The 21,559-nt window shown below is 43.4% G+C and overlaps 1 protein-coding gene across 2 annotated transcripts in view; it reads left to right on the forward strand.

The window, feature by feature from the left end:
• Window positions 1–21,559, forward strand: part of nlgn3a (neuroligin 3a) — a 151,701-nt gene that overhangs the window by 51,876 nt on the left and 78,266 nt on the right. For both annotated transcript variants that reach the window (XM_033633256.2, XM_033633255.2), the window contains one exon: window positions 5,768–5,917. In XM_033633256.2, coding sequence (XP_033489147.1) covers window positions 5,768–5,917 — 150 coding nt within the window. The remainder of the gene's footprint in view (window positions 1–5,767; window positions 5,918–21,559) is intronic.

Below are 21,559 nucleotides of genomic sequence, written 5' to 3' on the forward strand. Positions count from 1 at the left end.
CCATATTTGAGCCGCCCTCCTGCCTGTTATAACCTTTCAGACACGCTCTTAAATTCAAATAAGTTTTATTGGAACAATAAAGGATTTCTCACATTGCCAAGGAAATGTAAGTAACATATGTAATGGAATAGTAATGTATAAATTTATTGTAAAAAAGGCAGTGGAATGACCAATAAAAACATTCAGCTGAGACGAGGAGATAAGCAAAATGAAATATGAAGTGAGGAATATAATGACCTTTTTTAAACTTTCTGTCACTCTCTGTCTGCTGGCTGTCCCCGAGGCTCTCCCTCTTAGCCATTCTGTCTGTGTGTCTCTTCCTGTGTCTTTCTATCTGTCCCTTTGTGTGTCTGCCTGTCTGTCTGAGCAGCAGTCAACCCCCTGGCACCCCCAAAGTGCATTCAAATTCTACGCAACACTCCCTCCAGCACCACGAGCGTGTGGGCCAAGTTGCGAGTTGTGATTTACATCGGCCCACAATCAGGACTCAATTTTACAGAGGCTGTTATTGCACTGTAAAAAAAAAAGGAGCGCAAGCTTTCAATCACCTACCTGCTGTCGTTAGATAAAGGTGGGCATGTAAATAGAGGAAGTCAGGCTGTGTAGGAGCTAAATCTCCCAGGTGGAACATGGCAGCGTTGCCGAGGTACCGTGCCCAGTGTTAGGCAGAGAGAGGCAGCCGTCCCTACTCCACCTCCAGAGTGTCTCGCGCCACTGCTGCCTCGGCCCTCTCCCACTGATGAAAAATAGATGTGTGTGTGTGTCTGCCTGTCATTTGGCACTTTGAGACTCCAGCTCTAATCAGGAGGAATGCTTCCACCCAGCGTGAGTGTGCACACACTCAGACATGTACACCCGCATCCATTAAACCAGTGAGGCATGCACACACGCACGCACTTGTACACGTAAACAATGCTTGCTTCCAAGCCTCGAGAAGCAAGCACCGAATAGACAACACACACTCACATACACACACACATACCCCCACCCCCAGAGAAGCTCTCCATCGTTGCTGTGCCAGGGAGCAGAGCTGAGCTCCACCTGCCTGGGTATTACCATTAATTCCATTGCACAGGCCTGACTGGATCCCCATCCAGCAAAGCCCTCAGCTCAGCTCAGGCAGGCTGGAGACTGGTGAATCGACAGTGGGGACGATTCACACACCATTCTCCCCATTCTGCCACTATCCTATTCTCTGTGATGTGGCAGGGCTGAAGAATCGTGCCCCTTGAAGCCCATTTATGCAGAGATATTTGGAATGCTGCTGCTCAGCTCCTTTCCAAGATAAGCATTGCTGCTAATGGCTGATCCACAAGGGCATCATTTAAGCCGTTTCAAAGGATGGGAGACCCAGACAGTTGCTGTCATCTATTTTTTTTTTCTCCTTGTCCTTTACTCTTGAGTGGCACGAAATAATTGGCAAGGCAAAAACATGTAAAAACACATTGCTTTTGAAAAATATAGAGAATGGAACAAGAGTGCAGCAAGGCTTTGAATTACTTCACTGAGGCACTTTCCTTATGCAGTGCCACAGCACGTCTGAGGGGGTTTGTGCTGTGTGCGCTTCTGTAATGTGTTTATTGGTGTTCTCTCCGCAACCCTTCAGTGGGTTTGTACAGTATAATGTCAGCTTTTGTGGCTCGCACCAAGGACAGCAGGTTTCCCTGAAAGACTAAAGGGTTAGCCTTCGTTCAGTCAAGGAGTAAACAGCTGTCTGTGAGTCTTACAGATGACAGCACCTCTACGGCCTCCTCCTCTCATCTAGATCCAGGCCAGCTGTAGGGGGCTTTGGCTAATAGCCTTGTAGGCTTCTCACCGTGTCTTCCCTTTTATTTTACTCAGCCGGCGTCTCTCCCCGCCTCTCTTTTCTCCCTGTCCTCATACACAGTGCTCTCTGTCTGCTCTGTTGCCAACATCATATTTAACACACAAACACGCCAGCGAGGGAGCAGGAAGTCACCTTCACACAAAGGTCATTCCTCCCATTACTTTTGCTGTTGTGATGTCAAGATTCATAGAGGCACGCGCGCTCACACACATCGCCTCTTTCATATACCCTGTGCCATGTGGAGATTTTCTTTATATACATAAGTTATACTTCAGTTGCTCTCAGAAATGTCAAGTGTTGTGGAGAACGCAGCGCTGTCTGACATACTCCAACCATAAGGTGCTCTTTTCTTGCCCATACCGTCACTCGTGAAGATGTGCAGGGTCTGAGAGTCCACTGGCTTAAAATAGCAACAGCCATGCAACAGTGATTTTTTTTTTCATCGTGGTCTCCTTCCACTGTCTTCTGTGACTCCAAAATAGAAAATTTGTTACTGCGCATTCCTTCACTTCAGCCTCTTTTCCCCCTCCGAGGCCTAGTCACACACAGTGCGAGCTCATTTGATTCAGTATAAAGGGAATATTAAGCAGACATTCGGTGACATTCAGAATACTGTCAGTGACTTGTACAACGGCACAAGCTGCTGTATAATTCGATGTAATTACACTGCCTGTTTTGCGAGGAGCTCCCCAGTTAAACTAAATGCACTTCTTAAATGTGAACATGGCCAGTAATGGACTTGTCATGAGTGAAGCGTGAAGCTTGGCCTGACAAGAGCACTACAGTAGGGTGCATGTCATGTTCTGCCACATCAGGACATTGTCACCCGTACCCCCCCCACCACCTCAGACCTCACTGATAGCCGCTGACAGCCACCATGTTTCACCAAGTGTTGACACAGTGAATGCCACCGACACTTATCTCCACTCGCCTTTGTCCTGTCCCACTCTGGAATGTCAAGGCCGGTTCTGGGGGCGCTTAGCGTCAGATATATGACTGACTGTTTTCAATGGAGTGAGAAGCAAAGGACAAAAAGGTGAGGGAAAGAAAATAAGATAGAGGAGGAAGGAACGAGTGCTCCCGGCCCTCCTGGTGGGTTTCACTTGCAGCAGCAACACTTAGAGGCTCGGCTCAGGCCTGAGTTATGCCTCCCACTGACACTCCAATCAGTCCTGAGCCACTGTGATGCACCTATGAAAGGTTATGCTCCTCAGGTCCTTCTAAAATTCATGCACTATGATGTATTTGCAGGTGTGACTGTCGCCAGCCCTTCTGTTGAAGCTGCTGCAGTGAGCGGAAAACTTTTTATTTACTGGCGATTGTTAATTTATTTCCTCTACTGTGATATAATTATCTGCTGTTTGTATATGTGCTGGGAGTGTATGTTACTTCATAGTAGTTGCTGCATGATCTGATTGAAAGAAATGTGTGAGAAAACGATGTGTGATATAATTTATTCTCTGTTCAGCTCACTCTTCATTGCACATCAGCTTTCATCTACATTTCCATCACGCACAGATTTCTTTGTTCATCACCAAAACATGAGTTTATTTGTCTTTCTTTTTATGTTCAACTCGTTGTGCATGTGAAGTTATTGCAAATGTACCAGTCTGTTGCATTAATGAACCTATCTCTGTTTCTTTTCTAGCACAGAGCTCTGTGCTACGTTTTGATGCTGTGAATATATGTGTTGATGTAATTTTCTTTTTGCCTCTGAGAAGTTAGTGAATCAGGAGGCAGCTTTTTTTTTTTTCTTCTCCGAGGTAGCCACTTAGTCACCTGTTACACCAAATTAGGCCGACCGCAGCGACCGATAGAGCTTTGATCTGATTGGTTAAGAAGAGCTGCTCACCTCATTACCGCCACGTCATGCCGTGCTGCAGCCCACATGTGGATGTATCTAGAGAAGGATTATTATTTCTCACTTTAAGTCCAATTGGGATCTGTTGCATGTATATTTTCCTCTGACACATTATCTGTGTCAGTGAGAACTGTATGTCACAGTGACGCCTCCCACATCAGATCAAGTCAATAAATAGATTAGAACAAGTGGAGCTTCAATGTCTTGTATCGCTTTCCCAAAGGGATTTAACTGTTGTCATGGAGACCCGATGTGAATCAACAAAAGAGGTGACTGATAACACTGACATGACTAATCTCTTTTTCTTATTTCTGCCCCCTGTTCCGTCTCCCTCTATACCATTCTCCTTGTATCTGTGGCCCATTTGTTTGAGTAGCTTGTGTAGGATATGCTGTTTTTCCTCCCTTTCTCCCCCCCTCCCTCCCCCCTTTCCTCTCTCTGACTGTACCTTTCATGCTTCCTCACCCCATGCATCCCCTCCTCCTCCTCTTGTCTAAGATAAGTGTGTGCATAGAGAAGTGTCAGCTATAAATCACATTTCACTGTGTAAGCCTTCTCAGATACCAGCAAGATAAAGAAAGCCATAAATAAGGCCACATCATATACAAGTTATTGCTTTGCTTTTAAACGTAACGGGGCCATGAATAACCAAGGGAATACCGAGAAGAAGAAAAAAAAGAAGCCCTGAGAATCAAGGCTGAGCTCTGCTATAGGGGTTACAGAAAAACCGTGTCTTTACAAAATGCATTTAAGTAGTTGTCCTCGGTGTTAGGCATGCTAATGTGATGGGGTGCATAACAACGAGCAGTGCCTGCAGATGGATGCAGATTGGTCTGTGCAGGATGTGGTCTGCGATTAGCTGTTCTTGAGGATTTTGAATTTTGGCTCTCAGTCACCATAGCAACCAGAATACAATACCACCCTTTTAAATCTGAGCCCATTGCTCTCTCTTTTTTTCTTCCATTTTTCTCTTTCTTATTTATATCTTTATTCCTTTCTCTCCTTTTCTTTTTCTTCCTCTCTATCTTCCTTCCTTCCGGTCTGTCTTTGTGTCTCTCTCTTTCTCTCTGCCTCTCTGTCTTCCTTACTCTTTGCCCTCCCACCCGCTCTCATTCTCACCACTCTCAGGGCTTAGGGGTGGAAAAAAAAAAGAGAGGCAGGGAGTTGGACAGAGATGGAGGGAAGGCGGGAGAGAAACAGGGAGAGACAGGGGAGAGTCTGTGAGTGAAAGCGATACAAAGTGAGGGAGGGGAAGGCGAGAAGCTACACAGAACGCGGGGGGAGCAGGAGTGAAAATGAGAGAGAGTTTCTTGTCTTGTCTCCCAGCTCTAGCTAGCCAGCCAGTAATTCAGTCTATTCCTCAAACAGAGGCTTTTTTCTTCCCTCTACCTCTGGATGTGCTTTATCTGGCTGGAGTGTCGCTCCAGCTGGGTATCAAGCCCTGGTTCGGGAATAGAATAAACAACATTTTACCAAAACTGAAGCACAAATTTAACTGCCTGCAATGCCAAGCAAGGACCGTGCAAATAAATTGTTGCACAGAGATAGGCCTGTGTAAAAAGGAGGCGCACGGTAGCATTGTGTAATTAGCCGGTGCGTTTTCCCTATCACTGTCAAGCCAGATTAGCCTTCTCCCTGGTTGGGAGATGTGTCAGAGTACCTCTCTCTTTATTCTCCCTAATGGCTTCCTGCGTGTCTATATTGGAGAGTGGGTCTGCCTCCTGGAAGGCAACACAAATACAACCCTAATAGTTTGGTTTATATGATCAATATTTTATACGGTAAATGACGAGTGATATTTTCAGCTGAGATGGCCAATTACTATAATAGAGTTGAACTCAGACGTAATGAGTGGACATTAATTTGTTTCTCATAGAGCAGATATGAAGGAATATTGCCTCCATTTCCATTAGTAGGCCAGCAGACTGTATCCCTACAGCTGGTATCTGAGAGGTGACCGTCAGCTTGTCTGTTTGTGGCCACCATGCGCTGTATCTGCTGTATCTGAATCTGAGCTGACCCTTGATTGGAGTGGGCGGACGACATTGTGAATGTGTTAATGATGGCCGCTCTTGCAGACATACGAGATACTGGGGCCAAGCCTGTGATGGTCTACATCCACGGAGGATCCTACATGGAGGGGACGGGCAACATGATCGATGGGAGCGTCCTGGCCAGCTACGGAAATGTCATCGTTATCACTCTCAACTACCGCGTCGGAGTCCTCGGTAAGCATCTTTCCCTTTCTTTTTTTCCTTCACTTCATCTCCTCCTTCAAGGACATTTTTCTGGGCCATCTTAATAGGGCAGCTAGGTGTAATGAGCACTGCTGATTGCCACATACACTCCAAATAAGGCCGCGGGAAAAAAAAAACACAGCAGTGTAAATACATGGACTGGTTCCTGTGCTTCTTGTTGATGTGGTGCTCGTGTATCAAAATCACAGTAATTGAGTGTGCTGAATGTGGGTTTGTTGTTGTGACTGGGGTTTAGAATAAATTAAGAAATTATTGTAATGAGGTTGAAAAAAAATGATGAGATGGGCGTGATGCTGGAGAGATAGAGGAGAGGAGAGGAGTCTGTTCCAGAGAGCGAGGGGTTCTCTCTCCGAGTTGCAGTTGGTTGCAGATTGACTCACACAGCTGAATCCTCTTTCAGACACTTGTGTGTGTGTGCGCGCGTGTGTGTGTGTGTGTGTGTGAAAAAGAGAGAGAGAGAGGGTGGAGAGGCAGAGAAGGAGAGAGAGAGCGAAAGAGAGGGAGAGAGAGCTCCATGGAAACAGCTGCAGCAACACAAAATGGAGTTTGTTAGCACACTACCCATGCTTTGTACCTTTTCCATCCATCTCTCTGACACAGATGATTTCCCTCCTCTCACATTTTTTTTACATTTAGAGTGGTTGTGTACTGACTACAAACACTTTGAATATAAAATAAAATTTCCCTGATGTTTGCATTTGTTGAGAATATTGCCCCAGTTCTGGACTATCGTTGGCTGCTGTTAACATAAAGGATACGGCAAAGCATTATTCTATATGTCTCATTTGGTCAGCAGACCCCATGAAAACACCGAAACCAATAATTCATAAATCTGTCTCTCAGCACTGTCAGACTTCTCTCTACTGTCTGCACCTCACCAAGCCTGTGGATGTAAATCATTAAAGCTTCACAAGTCGCAAATACATAATTCCATTTTTAGCTCTGAGTTCAAGTAATTTCCTAAAACAGATGGGCGCTATTTGGCAGATGTTGCTCAAAGACAGGTAAATATTGCATTTGTTGGGGACAGTTTTCAGCTGCAGATCAAATGGAATATTTGCTAAACAGCAGTAAAAGCCAAAATGTGGTGTAACCCCAGCAGAGAGGAGAGGAGTAGCAGTGAACTGACTGTGCTTCCTACATGGCAGTATCTGTCTTAAGTTTGCTAACAATAGACCCTTGAGTGGAGTGAATTGAAAAAATGTGTGCTTTATTACTTATAAATATTTCATATGTAGGAGAATGAATGTGCTATTTCTTTGTCGGTCTTCAAAAGTTACATGGTATCACTTTAGTATTCACTGCTGCTTTGTGGGGTCATTCATAGGTTCCTAGGGTCCCATGTTCCCCACCTCTTTTTAGCATATAATAGGAACCTGAAAAAGATGTTCACCAGCTCTGTATTCCCTTAATATGACATGGGTTAGGTTAGGGGACTATAATTATGACTCTGAGAGTCATGAGATCGCACCAGGCACAGGTCTTAGTCTAGATAATTGTTACTCTTTTTGTATGGAGAAAAATCCCAAACACATTTCAGCCATAGATTTAAAACAATAATAATGAGTCAACCAATTAATTACCTAATTAAAAGAGAGTAAAAAGAGAAACACAAGATAAAAAAAGGAGAAAGATCATTCTGAAAAATTTTAGACTGCTTCCCTCTCCACATAGGTTAAGATCAGGGTGAGTCAAAGAGCTCCAACAATCAACTATTGTCATCTCCAAAGGTCAGGGTTAACTGGATAATATTTGTAAAGTATTTTACCCTGAAACAGGTAAATTTGCCCCGAACACAATGTGAGGGTTAATGTGTGTTAACAAAATATTGAGCTAGGGAACATAGATACACTCACCTGCTGTGTTAGTGAGTGTTTACAGCAGCAGGATGGTGAATGCAGCATTAATTCAGATACACTACAGTGTCCATAGTCAACACATTCTCACTCCAACCTCGTCACATATTGACGTTTGGTCATGGAATTCCCACGTCTACATACAACATGCAAAGTACCCTGGGTGCGTTGGCTGTTGACGTTCTGGGACACTGTGTCAAGTTCTGCCTGTTACATGCATTGTCTTCTTTCAAGATACACTTCTGTTTTCACAGGAAATTTAACATTTGCATGCTGTTGGTACAACACCGCAAATTGATGTTTTTACCTTTAACAACACATGGTTGGGTTTAGGCACCAAAAGCATGTGGTTAGGTTTAGGAAGAAAGAACACAGTTTGGCTTGGGAATCTTATGGGGTGGGCCCATCCGCCACCCCTCACGCCCACCTTAGTCAGGCTTTTGTTGCCTTAACTTTCCTCCTTGGCCCACCACGTTTCCCCCTGACGCCGCTAGACACCATTAAACTATAACGGCAACCGACTGCGTATAATGCCAACATTAAAGGACGCCTTTTTCGTTGGTTTCTGATGCTGCAAGTCACTGCCCAAGCGCTGGATTTTGACTTCAAAGTGAGACCTGCCTCCCATGATCATTGTGATGTCATTGTAATGTCATCCAGTGCAACAGTGATGGGTTTTTAATCTTTAAAAAAATGTAAAAAACACTGAATGTCTTTGGCATGCACAAATAAGCTGTATCGGTGGCCTCAAACCAGGGGGGCGGGGACCTGATCACAAGATGATTAACAAGATAGGAAAGAAGAGGAGAAAATATTTGCTCCATGAGAAATTGGGTCAGTTTATTCCACTCTTTTATTTTTGCTTGACATACATTGAATAGTTTTGCCTTTTCAGGCCTCTAAAATGCAATAAATATACAATCTGTGTACATGGCTTTGTTTTGAAGGAGGTGACGTTCAGAGCAATAATATAGCAGCAAACAACTATTTGCTATGTAAAGATACAGTGGAGTAATGGCATTCTGAGCAGAGAATGAAGTCACACTCCCTCTGTGTGTTGTAATCTGAGCTTCTCTGTTCTTTGTTGTGGTTAACGGTCCGGCTGTGTGTGCATGTTAGCCCCTGTGTGTGCCCCACTGGCTCATCTCTGCCATTATGCAGTGCACTTATGTGGCAGTTACTCCTGATAACACTGTCCTGACCTACGGTGGCAGGACCACATAGTTGCAGAAGTGTCGCACTCAGCCACTGGTCCCCTGCCCCCCTGGTTAACACCATTAGAGCTGATAGGACTTGTTGTTAGCACTCCTCACGCTGTTAGCCCCATTAGCTACTAGCTGCCAGCTCTGCAACCTTCATGTTGACAGCCATGTGCAGACAAACCCAGCTCAGTTTCTTAATCACTGAAATGCTCTGAATGCTGTGTACAGGTCCTTTAATATGTCAAAAGGCAAAAACGTTGATGACCGCCGCCGCTGAGCTAAATCAGGCATATGGCGAAACGTGCTTGGTAGTGTAATCAGCTCATTGTTGATGTTGGTCTTTTCATGACATGTGTTGACAACAAGATAAATAGGGAATATGAGCAGGAAGGAAGGAGCAGTCGGCCTCACCTTGCTGCTCAGAGAGCTGTGTCGAGAGCAGGAGGGTGACTGAGGAGTGGGTGCCGCTTTATCCTCCAGGACATTGAGATGACTGGTGTGGTTGATTCACACAGGCACAACTACATTCATCGTGAGACTCTCTTTTTGATGGAGATAGGGCGCTACAGCCTATCGATTTTGTCATCAGGATTGCTTGCCTTGAATGCACTGTGTTTTCCTCTGTCATTTTTGTGGAGTATCATTTTGAGCGTTGTAATCAGCCTTCAGGGTGGTAAGGTAGTCGGAGTACTGAGCTGAGCGTGCTGCCTCGTGCCGCCGCCGCTGCTGGTTTAAAGCTGAGCACGTAAGCCTAACACAGATTCATGATCATATTTCTTTCATGGCACTTCAATTATGAGTCAGATGTTTCTTCTCTCGCTGCCACATTTCGCTAAATGTCATTCTACATGCATGCACACACACCCTCCAACGCCACATACGAGAAATCAGAGCACGTGCGTGCTCATGCACATGCTTGTATTCGCACAAACAAACGCGCAGTGAGACACAAGCAAAAACAATCCCCGCTCACACACATACAGATGCAGTTCTGCGCACACACTCGGGAAACATGCACGGACGTACACACACGTACAGTTCACAAAGCAGCTCTCTTGGTGAGCTCCCCAGCAGCCATTCTGAGAAATGAGCAGAGAAGAAGTGATGCATGTAGTTGAGCGATAATGTCCATCGCTGTAGCATGGTCTGATAATCTCCTCATGGTACGGCTTTAAACTGTTATTACAGACACACTCATAAACCAAATAAAACCAGGGCCAGAGAGAAATCAGACCATGATGGGCCAATTAACACTAAGCTGTCTGAAGATTTTCAGTCATAAAGTGTGAATTGCGATACTCAGAACATGAGAAATCATAATTACATGTCTTCATTTTATTTTTGTTTGCAGTTTGTTTTTTTTATTGAATATGGGTGTCGCTAACCGTTTCAGCGCTAATCTAGTCTAGACAGCATTAAGTGGAGTAGATTAGCTGTTTGTATTGGACACTGTACATGAGCTGCTGCACACACAGCTGAAAGCTTTACACTTGCAGTGTAACATCAGGTCATCTGACAGCCAGATGAGAGCAAATACTCCAGTTTTTACTCCTTCTCTGGCTTCTTCAACTACTGTGCAGCAGGACTCCCTTAATAATGAAAAAAAAAAGATCAGTAATTTAGATTCCACGCTGGGTGACGCAGTTTCATGTAGAAATTCAGAATAAATAAATAAATATTAATGAAAAAATGAAAGCTCTTTTAATTAGGCTGCTTAAAGGGATGAGGGAATAATGGAGGCAGAGAGAATTAGACAAGATAATGAGTTTAAAGTGAAAGCAGACAAGGCAACAAACTACGCTTTCTGACACTAATATAGCACTCCCACTGTCCCTGGGCAATCTGAATATGGCATTAATAATGCAGTAAACACCTTTGAAATACACACAACAATCTGAATAGTAACTCATTTCACAGAAACAATAGGCCCCAACTATTAGGCAACAACAACCCTCACTAACAGATCTGTGCTGAAAGCATGTTTAATGTGAAGAGCGAAAACAAACATTTTCACCCAGCAAATTTCAACAAATTGGACAGCAGCAAAAGCTTGGTATATGTCAGCGATGCATGTTTTACTTATGTTTTGCATTAATTTAGTGTTTCGTTCCGCAAATTTTTTTTTTTTTTGTAGCAACACTAATTCCAGCCTTACAGGGCTTCTCAACGTTTCACTCAAATGGGGCAAAGTTATTGAAAGACGGAGTTCGGTGCGTTATGAAATATAGATTCAGCATTTGTTTGGTGTTTTCCAAAAGACAGGCCGCCGCAGTGGATTTAGTCTATATTTCAGTGTGGTTTTATAATGTGTGTGTGGCAGCTGCAGATTCCACAGTGAAACACAAACACTCAAAGAGAGAAAAAAAAAAAGGAGAGAAAAGAGAGAGGATAAATACTGAAGGAAGAGGTAACGTGGAGGAGAGATGTACAAATTCTATCCGGAGACTGTGATGTGTCGAGTCGCTGCCACTCCTGTTCCAATTAAAGAGGAGTCCACTAAGTTTCCAGTGCCGTTCTATCATCCGCCTGCAGCTCTTAGCCCTACACTGCTGTAATGGTAATTATTGCTTCAAAGGGTGGACCACAATTCTCCTGAGGCCCCATTTGGAAACTTTCATATCTGAACCTTTCAGTGTTTAGATGAATGAGAATTCATTTTTTAATCTTTAATTAGTTATTGACCCACCACAGTATGATTATCACCAGATGAGATGTGGAGATGTAGAGTTTTTTAGTCTGTCCGGACCGTCCTGTGGGGACTTGTCACACTCTGCTCGGGTCAGGGGGACCTGAAGAGTTTGTTTACCAAAGAGAAACAGTGTTTGGATTTCTGCTCATTGATCTGTGTGTGAGTGTGTGTGTGAGTGTGAGTGTGAGAGAAAGAGACATTGTGTGTGTGTCTCAAAGTGTGTGACTTGTCTGCCCACATGCATTTGTGTGTTTGTGTGTGTGTGGTCTGTGCACATGGTACGCGTGCATGTGCCTAGTTGCCGCGCCTCTCTAATGATGTGTAATGAGTCCCAGTCAGAGGGGAGTATCTTGTATCACTGCTCTTTACAAATATAATTACTCACTGGCTCTCCAGAGCATGTCAATTTCCCAGTCCATTGGGGGGGGGGGACTTAATTACTAGTTTCCAAATGCATTAAAAATTAACAAAGGCTGCCTCTCTTGCCAAAACTCAAGGTGAGACTCTTCCTGGCTCTAAAAAGGAGAATGGTCAAGTGCGGTCTGTACTTGTGGAGAGTTTTCACCTTCGACAGGGTTTATTTGTGACCTTTGATGTCTATCTCCCATATCTCTCTGATCGCAGCCATTTTATGGTGCGGCCGTCACAGCTACGGACCATCACCTCAGTCCACCCAAGTTATTCAGGCCTTTGAAAGAATGGTTTTAGATCCAATCAAAATAACCTCAGCCTACTGTATGAGCGTACGTGAAAGCGGTGCTGAAGCAGCAGCGCAGGTGATGTGGCATTGATTTGTTCAATTGGCAGAGTTTTTCTGTGTGTGGTAAGTGACTCTGCCTTTCTCTCTCACGTCCCCATCCCAAACTAAAGATGGTGACTGTTGGTGATTCAGCCAGGGATTTGGGGAGCGGAGGAAATGTGTGTCTGTGCGCGAACAATATTGCAGAGCAAAAGTTTGCGTGGTTGTTTTTCAGTTTCTGAAGATGCTGCTGAGCTCCGCTGAGAGTTGAGCAGCCACAGTGTGCTTATGGTCTCCTAACCCCAGACACTGTAGTCTGCTGGATGCTGGTGAAGTAGTCATACTATAGGATGTCATCTGGATGTTTCTTGGTCTGAGGTTTAAAACCACTGGCTCCATTTACACACCTCATTTCAAGTGTCTTATATCCAGATTAAGGCCAGATGTCTTTTAATACACTTTCATTTACACTTAACCACATACAGTATACGCATCTAGGTTGGCAAGATCACAAATCTGACTGCAGTCCTTGGTTTTTCTGGGCTTAAGGCAAATCAGGGCTGGCTCTCCTTCACTCCGGAAGGAGGTGGTAATGCACCTGAAGCTGTTTGGTAAGAAATAAAGAATAATTGGTGCACTTTAGCAGCTCAGACCGTTCCCTCCCGACTGCATCTTGGATGATTTTACACTTAAGCTACGTTCAGATTACAGGGCTCATCGCTCAATTCTGATTTTTTTTTTTCCCCCAGATCCGATATTTCTGCCTTGACTGTTCACATTCATGTTTGAAGTGACCTGTATCTGACATCAGTGTGAGTGAATCTCTGCCCTGAAACGCCTCATGTGCAATAAAGTCACACACATGCACCTTGAAACAACAAATAGCATCACATTTACAAGACAGGCGTTTTGGGGAAAAAATCATGACATAGTAGGATTTGCTGTGGTGGTCAGATGACAGTTTGTCATATGTTTTGGAGGGGACTGCCCCATTTCTTATGGCTCTCTCCCACATGGCTCATTAGTATGCAGAATGACATCATCAGACCTTTGTCATTCTGCATAATCATTAGCCATGTGCTTCTGTTTGGGAGAGTCTGTGGCTATATTCGGAGAAATGTTTGTCTGTAACATAATAGGATGTGGTAAAATGGGCTTCGGTCCAATGGGACATTTTCCGGACTAGTAAGACTTCAGGATTATGAGCTGTTGGACCAAAACTTTAGGATGCCCAGGCCTTTTTTCCGATATCTCTGTCGGCACCTTGCAACAAGGCTGTCAAAGGCAGGACTCAAAATGTAGGCAAGCTATCCCCGCCATTAAGTGTCTGGCAGGAGGAGCAATGGTACGGCAATGGCAGCCATCTGTAGTTTCAATGGACCACTCTGTGGTTAGTGATTTGCATCTGTGCAGTGAAATATGACATTAAAAAAACATGTATGTATGGGAAAAACACATATGAACTCAAATCTGTTTCACAGCGGCCGCTTGGCCAGTGATCACATATGTTTTGGATTTAAGACCACACATAAAAGCGGCCCAGATCTGATTGCGAAAAATTCAGATTTCTGTGTCCACACTTTTGTGAAAAAATCAATACTGTGTCACATGAGAGCAACATGCCTGTGCTTGTAATGTAAACCTAACCTTTAAGTCCAGAACATGAGGTGTCCAAGCGTAAATGTATTCCTCTTTGATGCAAAATATTCTGCTCCTGCTTCCATGATTTTATTGTATCCTTGCACCGCTTTGATAAAATGGGTATGGAAATTACTTTTTTTTTTTTTTTGTTTTACTACATGTTCATATGCAGGATATAATCTGTCTGGGTGCGTCTCATTTGTCACATCGGATGTCTGGGATCACAAAAATCGCTCTGTGAGTTACTGGGGAATAAAATTCGGCATGACAACCTCCTGTGTGGTGAGGGTGAATCGACTTAAAATAAAGAGCCTTCCCTCAGTAAGTGTTCCCAGTCTCAGTCATTTCGGTTATCATCTGATATATGAGCTTGGCGCCGAGCAGAGGAATTCTCAAACAGTAGGTGGAAGAAAAAGCGAAGGCAGAGTGAGTTCTCTTTGTCTTCTATTATCAGGAGGAGAGCTGAGATGGATATTTACTTGTTTTCATTGCCATTTGGATGAATTCATCCAAATTAAGCAGAGAACAAAAACATTTATTCATCCTATTAATGTCAGGGAGTGAGGGATTGAAGTAATGGTTTTCATGCTCCAGTCTGCAGCAGCTTGTTGATGCTGCTCTCCTACAAATCACTGCCAGGAAATTAACTCTTAAGCTGCTCTTGCCAGACAGACTGCAACAAACGTCTGGCTCTGCAAGACAGAGCCGAGATGGGGCCTATTGTTTCCCAGTGCTTGGCTTTTCAGCGTCCCCCAAGAAGATGCTTCCTCTCTTGCTTAAAACTCTTGAAAAGTATTGATTAAAACTGAAGGGGAACAACGCTGAGGAGGACTCGGTCCCCAGAAATAAGGGAGCAGTTAATGTCAGACAGCACTTACACAGCAGGACCTCGAATCTTCTTCATGTATGATTGTTAAACACGGCACTGCTCAAAGATTTATAGCTTGTGTGTTATTAACTTGTCATGAAATTGTTTTTGATTATGTTGTTTCTGAAAAAAGCTCTTTATCATAATTATTCCTGTATTAAATGCTCTATAAAGTAAGTTCTCAGTTGCAGTGCTTTGATTGGCTCACAGCGCAATCTGCACCACATCCAGAGAGTGTGTCGTTTCAAATGCTGGAGACCTCCTTGATTGAAAGTATTTTCTCGGTTGTTGAGGGAGGGGAACCAATCAAGTCTAATTGTGTTTTCACACACTGATGGGAACGTCCAAAATCTGGAACCTCCAACTGGGTTTTCTCGCAGCGTTGCCTTCATGCAAGTCTTTGTAAACCCACACAGACATGAAACAATATAAATAGACTGACACTTTTCATCTAAACAGGCTGTAAGATGGTTAAAGTTTTAATCCTTACTATTTTCAGTAAGTCAAACCCTGTTTTTGACACTACTTATGGCTGGTGTTTTTATAGCAATTGACATTCAGTGTATTTACATTCCATAATTACCTCACTATATTGTGGTTTTAATTGTTAGTGGCAGGGTCCGCCACTCAGATGACCTATCCATGTTTCATAGGAAAAGATGCATGCATGCAAGTAATCCTTTTCTTGCATCAGAGGCAAGGGCATAGGTTTTTATTTCATCATTGGTGGGACACATATTAAGCATGGGGTCTGGGGGTTGCACTGCATTACATTTTGGGCATCAAACACTTAATTCCCTGCATTCTCATGAATTTTTCTGTATCAATTTATTGAGGAAATATCCTAATTTATGTAGAGAAATACACAAAATTCAGGCGGCAGGTGACAAAATATAAAAATAAAATGAAATATAATGCAGAAAGGCTTTCAAATATGTGTTCTTCTGTACAACTTTTCTCATTTAATGTTATCCCTGTTGAGTCAACACAAATGTAGACATGATTTAGGGCCTGTCCCAATACCCCCCCTTAGCCCTACCCCTAGATTTGTGCGTTCCCGCGAGGGGTAAGGGTGTCCCAGTTCCTTTTTGCGTGTAGGGGTAGGGAGCATAACGAGGGGTAGTGGGTATGAAACTAGCCCTTCGGAGCGAGGGATTTCAGATGCTGACTTGCCAGCAAGGGGTAGACGTCGCCATGGCTACCACCGAGCTAGAGACGGGGAAAAAGTTCATACATAGCTAACGTTACCATCGTCAGGTTGCTTGTTAGCTAGCTAGCTAGCTCGCACTATCTGGCGTCTGTCATCTGTCCTGTTCTGCAAAATTGTCGGACTTTTCAAATTTCGATACCACGCCAGGTAGTATAACGATGCTGCCTCGTAATGTTAGCTGGTTAGCTAGCTAGCTAGAAGAAGTCCCCTGTCGTCTGTCGTTCATCAAAGGAAGCATGATGAATGCAGCAAACGCGATCGGTAGGATGAAAGGGACTCCATTGTAGATGCCGGTTGTAAATGTAGATGGCTCACAGCTTCCTGTTTAAAATAGTTACGTATGCGTGAACGTAACCGACGCGGTGAAGTAGTGAGTGGTGTCCCAATTCCTAGGCAAAGATTTCAACCCCTACCCCTCGTTGCTTCATTTTGAGGGCCAAGGGGTAGTGGGCAAGGGGGGGGGGGGGGGGGGGGGATTTTGGGATTGGGCCCCACTCTTCCCTCCTCTTTTTTATCTGCATGTGGCACACTGGCACTTATTCACATAAATAATAAATTAATTTATTTTGATTAATTTTATAAACCCCCAGGACTGGTTGCACAAAACACCTTAAGTTTTCTCCTGAAGTGTAACACTCAAGGCTTAATTTCCTCCTAGCTGAGGGACTTACACAGTTGCACAGAATCCCCTTAATAGGTTTTCTTAGTTAAAGAAAAACGACAACTCATTTACTGCGTTGAAAAAGATTTTACAGCAGTAAAAATGTCCACGGAGATTGTTTGTTTGCTCGGGCTCATGCTTGTAATGCCTTTTTTCATCTCACATAATTGGCTTATTGTGAGATAGTGAAAAAAATGGCAGAAGAAAAGAAGACAAGAAAAGCATACTGGTCCGAGGAGGAAAAAAAAGACAATACTTCAGGACGAATGCAATCATAGAAAGCACATACTACAAAGTAAATTTGATCCCCAAATACCAGAAAACGATTGTAGGAGGAAATTGCAATGAAAATTTATTCAGTCAAATCTATAGTGTAAAATCAAAAGCGTATTCATAGGGCTCTCATAGACGCAGAACACTCTTCTAGGGGTGTGTTATTTTTATTTTTATGGATTTTTTTTCTTTCTTTTTTTGCCTTGTTTTGGTTGCTAAGGTCTTTTGTGCAACAGTCTAGGGATTCCTTAAGTCTAAGACCGAGACAAGGAGAAAACCATAAATACTAAAGTGGACATTTTAAAGAAACCTTAAAGATTAATTGAAGGGTGTTTTGTGCAACTGAATTTATTCAGAGGAAGCCTTCACTTAAGGAAAATCTTAACTCAAGATATTTTGTGCAACCGGCCTCTGGACTTAAATAGCTGGTTTCAGCAGGACTTCTGCTCAACTCTGCACGTTCAAAACATATCCCACGTGTGTCCTCTGAGATGTTGTCAGTAAAGTCATAATACTTCAAGAAAAAAAATCTATCTGTCCAATAGTCTGCTGTGCATTAAATTATTAACACTGTCAGACAGACACGTAACCTAGCATCGGGTCCTGGGGGACACAGACCTAGCAGTCAGAGAAAGGAAGCAAAACTGCAGTCCGGACTTTTTACAGGTCCAAATAACTGGAGTCGATTGTAGCCTATGGGCTGCTTGGACATGCTAAAACATGCACATGACTCTATGATCTTATTCTCTCACTTATTTGTGGCTGTCTTCTGCTGTCAGTCCCTCCCTAGGACTTGTCCTGCAGCAGCACCTTCTGTACTGGAGGCATAGTGTTGCATTTGTGAGTGGTGTCCCAGCGGCCCTTCCATATAAAAGGCCTTGGTTACTCACATGTTTTTAGTGGGGTGGACAAATGCACATGTTTAAAATATTGAGGGGGGTATGCCTCCTGCACCCTCCCCAAAGTCTACATCTATGATCAGAGGTGTTTTAAGTTACTGCTAATGCAAACCATTTACTACTGCATTTACTCCAACCACAAGCTCACATTAAAAGCAACCAATTGGCAAAAACCTGCAGTGGCGTGTATGTGAGGCAGACACAGGAAATGGAATATCTTTGACGTTAGCACTGACAGCAAAAAAAAAAAAAAGTGACACAAGACACTGTCATTTCTGGCATTTTTCATAAGGATTTAAGATATTGTTAGAAAACACAACGATCTGCCTATCAGGATATTGTGCGTTTGTTTTCCCAAAAACAATTACCGCCTGATCATTTTAGCTCACGGCTGTGGAGAATTCATTTCTTTTCATTTAGTCTCATTGCATCCGCTTAAAAATCACAGTTGCTAAAGTAGAAAGTGAAATATGGACACAATGAGGCAGCTGAATAAAAGTAGTCTTTTACTTAACTTATTTTTTTTTCACCTTTGATCATTCAGAAACAAGTTTCCAGGCTGATTTTATGGATGCTGACTCAATTCCAGCTTTGAAAGGCCCAACCAACAATGCTTAATTATCTTTCAGTTTTCCCTTGCTATGAAGCGTACACAGTCATGCTATGTTGAGCGGCTGGTGTCTGAAATACCTTCAAGATGTTTGGAGGCACTGTTTCTTTAAGTCTAACCACCTGCTCGGAGTCATCATCGCAGCATTGTGTAAAGATGTTCTACACTGAATGAACAACAAATTCCCCCCTCGCTGTTGTGACTCGAACTCAGATTGCTGATGTATTTTTAATGAGAATTTGTCCTTCTTTTTCATCTTACAACAAATGGAAACAGGAACAAAGCTCATTATATTTCATAAGCATGACATTTCAGAAAACTGTGACATTAAGAAATCAATTTCTACGGTACAGTAGTGACTTTCACTATGCAAAACAAGCTTTGCTGTAGCACTGCCCTGAGATGAAAACACGTTAAGATGATCGCAGTACTTCCACCAAAACAGTAAATATGCATTACAAAGACATCAAAGAGCAAACCCGACAATTGCTTTCATCTGGTCAAGGGGTCCTCTGCAGCGTCTCGTGTAAAAATGGAACACTTCACCCAAAGATGGCAAAATGAAGTGCACAGATGGAGCTGCGGTTCACTGAAGGAAAATGTCAACCTTGTGTCAGTGTTTGTGGTTGAGATGCTTTATTGATGGATGTTTGACCTTTACTGTTAGTGATGGAAGATGTGCTTCTTGTGAAGCTTTCATTTGCATCCTAATCATTAGTAAACATTATTCTTACTCGGTCTAGTGGCACGCAAAAAAATTAGGGTTTTGCAGATGGAGATTTGAGTGGCTCCTCAAAGACAGAAGACTAATATTTACTGAGCTGCTATCTCGCTGGCACTGACATGGCATTGTAGAGCAACAAGAGATGGCATTTCCATTCCCACCTCAGCACAATCTGACCTAGAACTGAATCGGGGGTTGAGCTGCAATTTCCAGGTATGCCACTCGCTGCCAAAAACTTTTTTCATATTTTCAAGTGGTCCTTAAATTGAGTGTATTTGAGTGTGAGACTCAAATAAAGTACCCAACAGGCAATTCATAATGCGATGCATGCACAGTGGCAGGTGTTGCCAATGCAGTGATTAAGCTATTCTTTCACCTTTGGTTTCTTGTGGCAGAGGCTATTAGCTCTCACAAATAGACATTTCAGAGTTTTGTGTGAATCCCTGGCTGGCCTTCGCCTTTGCTTTCAGAGCCAGATGCCCTTTTAATAGCCACACCAGTAAATTCCAAAATATATTCACACCAACAGGGGCTTTTGTGTGACCTGCCATACTTAGTCGTGTTTGGACTGTTTTATTGCCCAGAGATTGCGGGATGACCTTGGTTTCTCAAGGATATAAATTGAAGGTCCCCTCAACCTTTAATGTGTCATCGCATAACATATCAGCCATATAACATCACGACTGTGGAATGTGAAGCTATAATAATTGATGTATTATCCTGCTCCCCGGGGTCATGCTTAACTCCATAAATACTGAGCTGAGATTACTGAACATGTCTGAAAAGTTCTGGACTCTTAATAAAACAGTATCAGATTGCAGCACTGAATAATGCAAAATCATTGGCATTACCAAACTGAAGTACATCAAGGGGCACAAAATGCCACAGAAAAAAAAAACACTGCAGTCTGGGTAATGGGAACTGCAAATTACTGTTTTGTTTCTTCACTGAGATATTGACTCCGGGACTGAAAATCAATTAAATGAAAACAGTACATATCATTGTATGAAGTCTTTGAGCAAATATCACTCTGTCAGAAGATGGCACAAGCAAGATATATTGTATACCCGAAGGTGAATATTTGTATTTCTGAGACTTTTATAACTTTAGTCTATTCCCAACTCGTATTGGGCTTCTTGTTTATGGCGCCTGAAAGATCTATCTGTGGTGATTCATTGCTTGAATGCTTTGTTTTGCTTTATACTCTGCTCTAGGAGGGAGTGTGGGGCTCCTAATGGCAGCACTGCTTTTCTTCTTAGTGCATTTGTCCTTGAGGGATTTTTAACTTCACAACCAAAAAAACACACAAGCGCTTCTTCTTCCTCAGGGCAAAATGCGTACAGGTAACAGCCTTATCGAACGGAAGCCAGCATGTACACCTTCCAGATGAGCCCAGTGCGGCATGTTTGATCATTCAGAGATGAAGAAAAAAAAGTGTGTGAATCTAAAACTCCCTCCTTTTCAGTTTCTTACTCCTTCGAAGCAGCTTTGTGAGCGGTAGGAAAGGGGGAGGATTAGAGAGCAGGTACAGCAAGAGGAAGGACGGAGGTTAAGATTTGTCCATCATCAGGTGTGTCCTGAGACAGGAATGATGTGTGTAAGAAGATATATATTGGCCAGGCAGGTAGAGGTACTTGCTTCTTGTCTTGTAGAGGCATTAATCATAGCAGCGGCCAAGCCTAACCGCCAAGGTCAGCAGTCCTCGCATGTGTGGGAGGCACTCTCCACAGCTGCCACCACAAAGCACCGCTGCAGAGGGGCTAACAGAGGCGGGAGGCAGGAGTCTGAAGAGGGTGAGGAGCAGGGTGTTGAATTGACAAGGTGAAAGTAGGAGGGGAAGAACTGGAGACGAGAACAAGGTTGGATTAGTGACGACCCCGGGGGGCGTGGCTGGTAAAGAGTGCCACTTGAGGTGGTAGTGAAGGAGATTGCTAAGCAAAGGTAGGTGGACATTTTGGGATAATGGATTAAAGTGGGCAGCGCAGCTGGGGAGGGGGAGCAAAAATAACAGCGTGTGGTGCACTTGTACAGTGGGTGGAACTGCACCAATCAGAAGGAGGAAGGTCGGGAGGGACAGCGTGTGAACAAGGTCTGATCACAATGCTTTTAATCACACCTCTCGAGTAGGAGTTTGGTATTATTAGAATAGGACAGAGGTGAGAAGTATGCCCATTTAGGGAGAATCGTGACTGCTTGGAGCTTTGTAAAAGATGCCAGATGATGAAGGGGCTGCTAATGTA

This window comes from Epinephelus lanceolatus, chromosome 7 (genome assembly GCF_041903045.1).
Source record: "Epinephelus lanceolatus isolate andai-2023 chromosome 7, ASM4190304v1, whole genome shotgun sequence".
Classification (NCBI taxonomy): Eukaryota; Metazoa; Chordata; class Actinopteri; order Perciformes; family Serranidae; genus Epinephelus; species Epinephelus lanceolatus.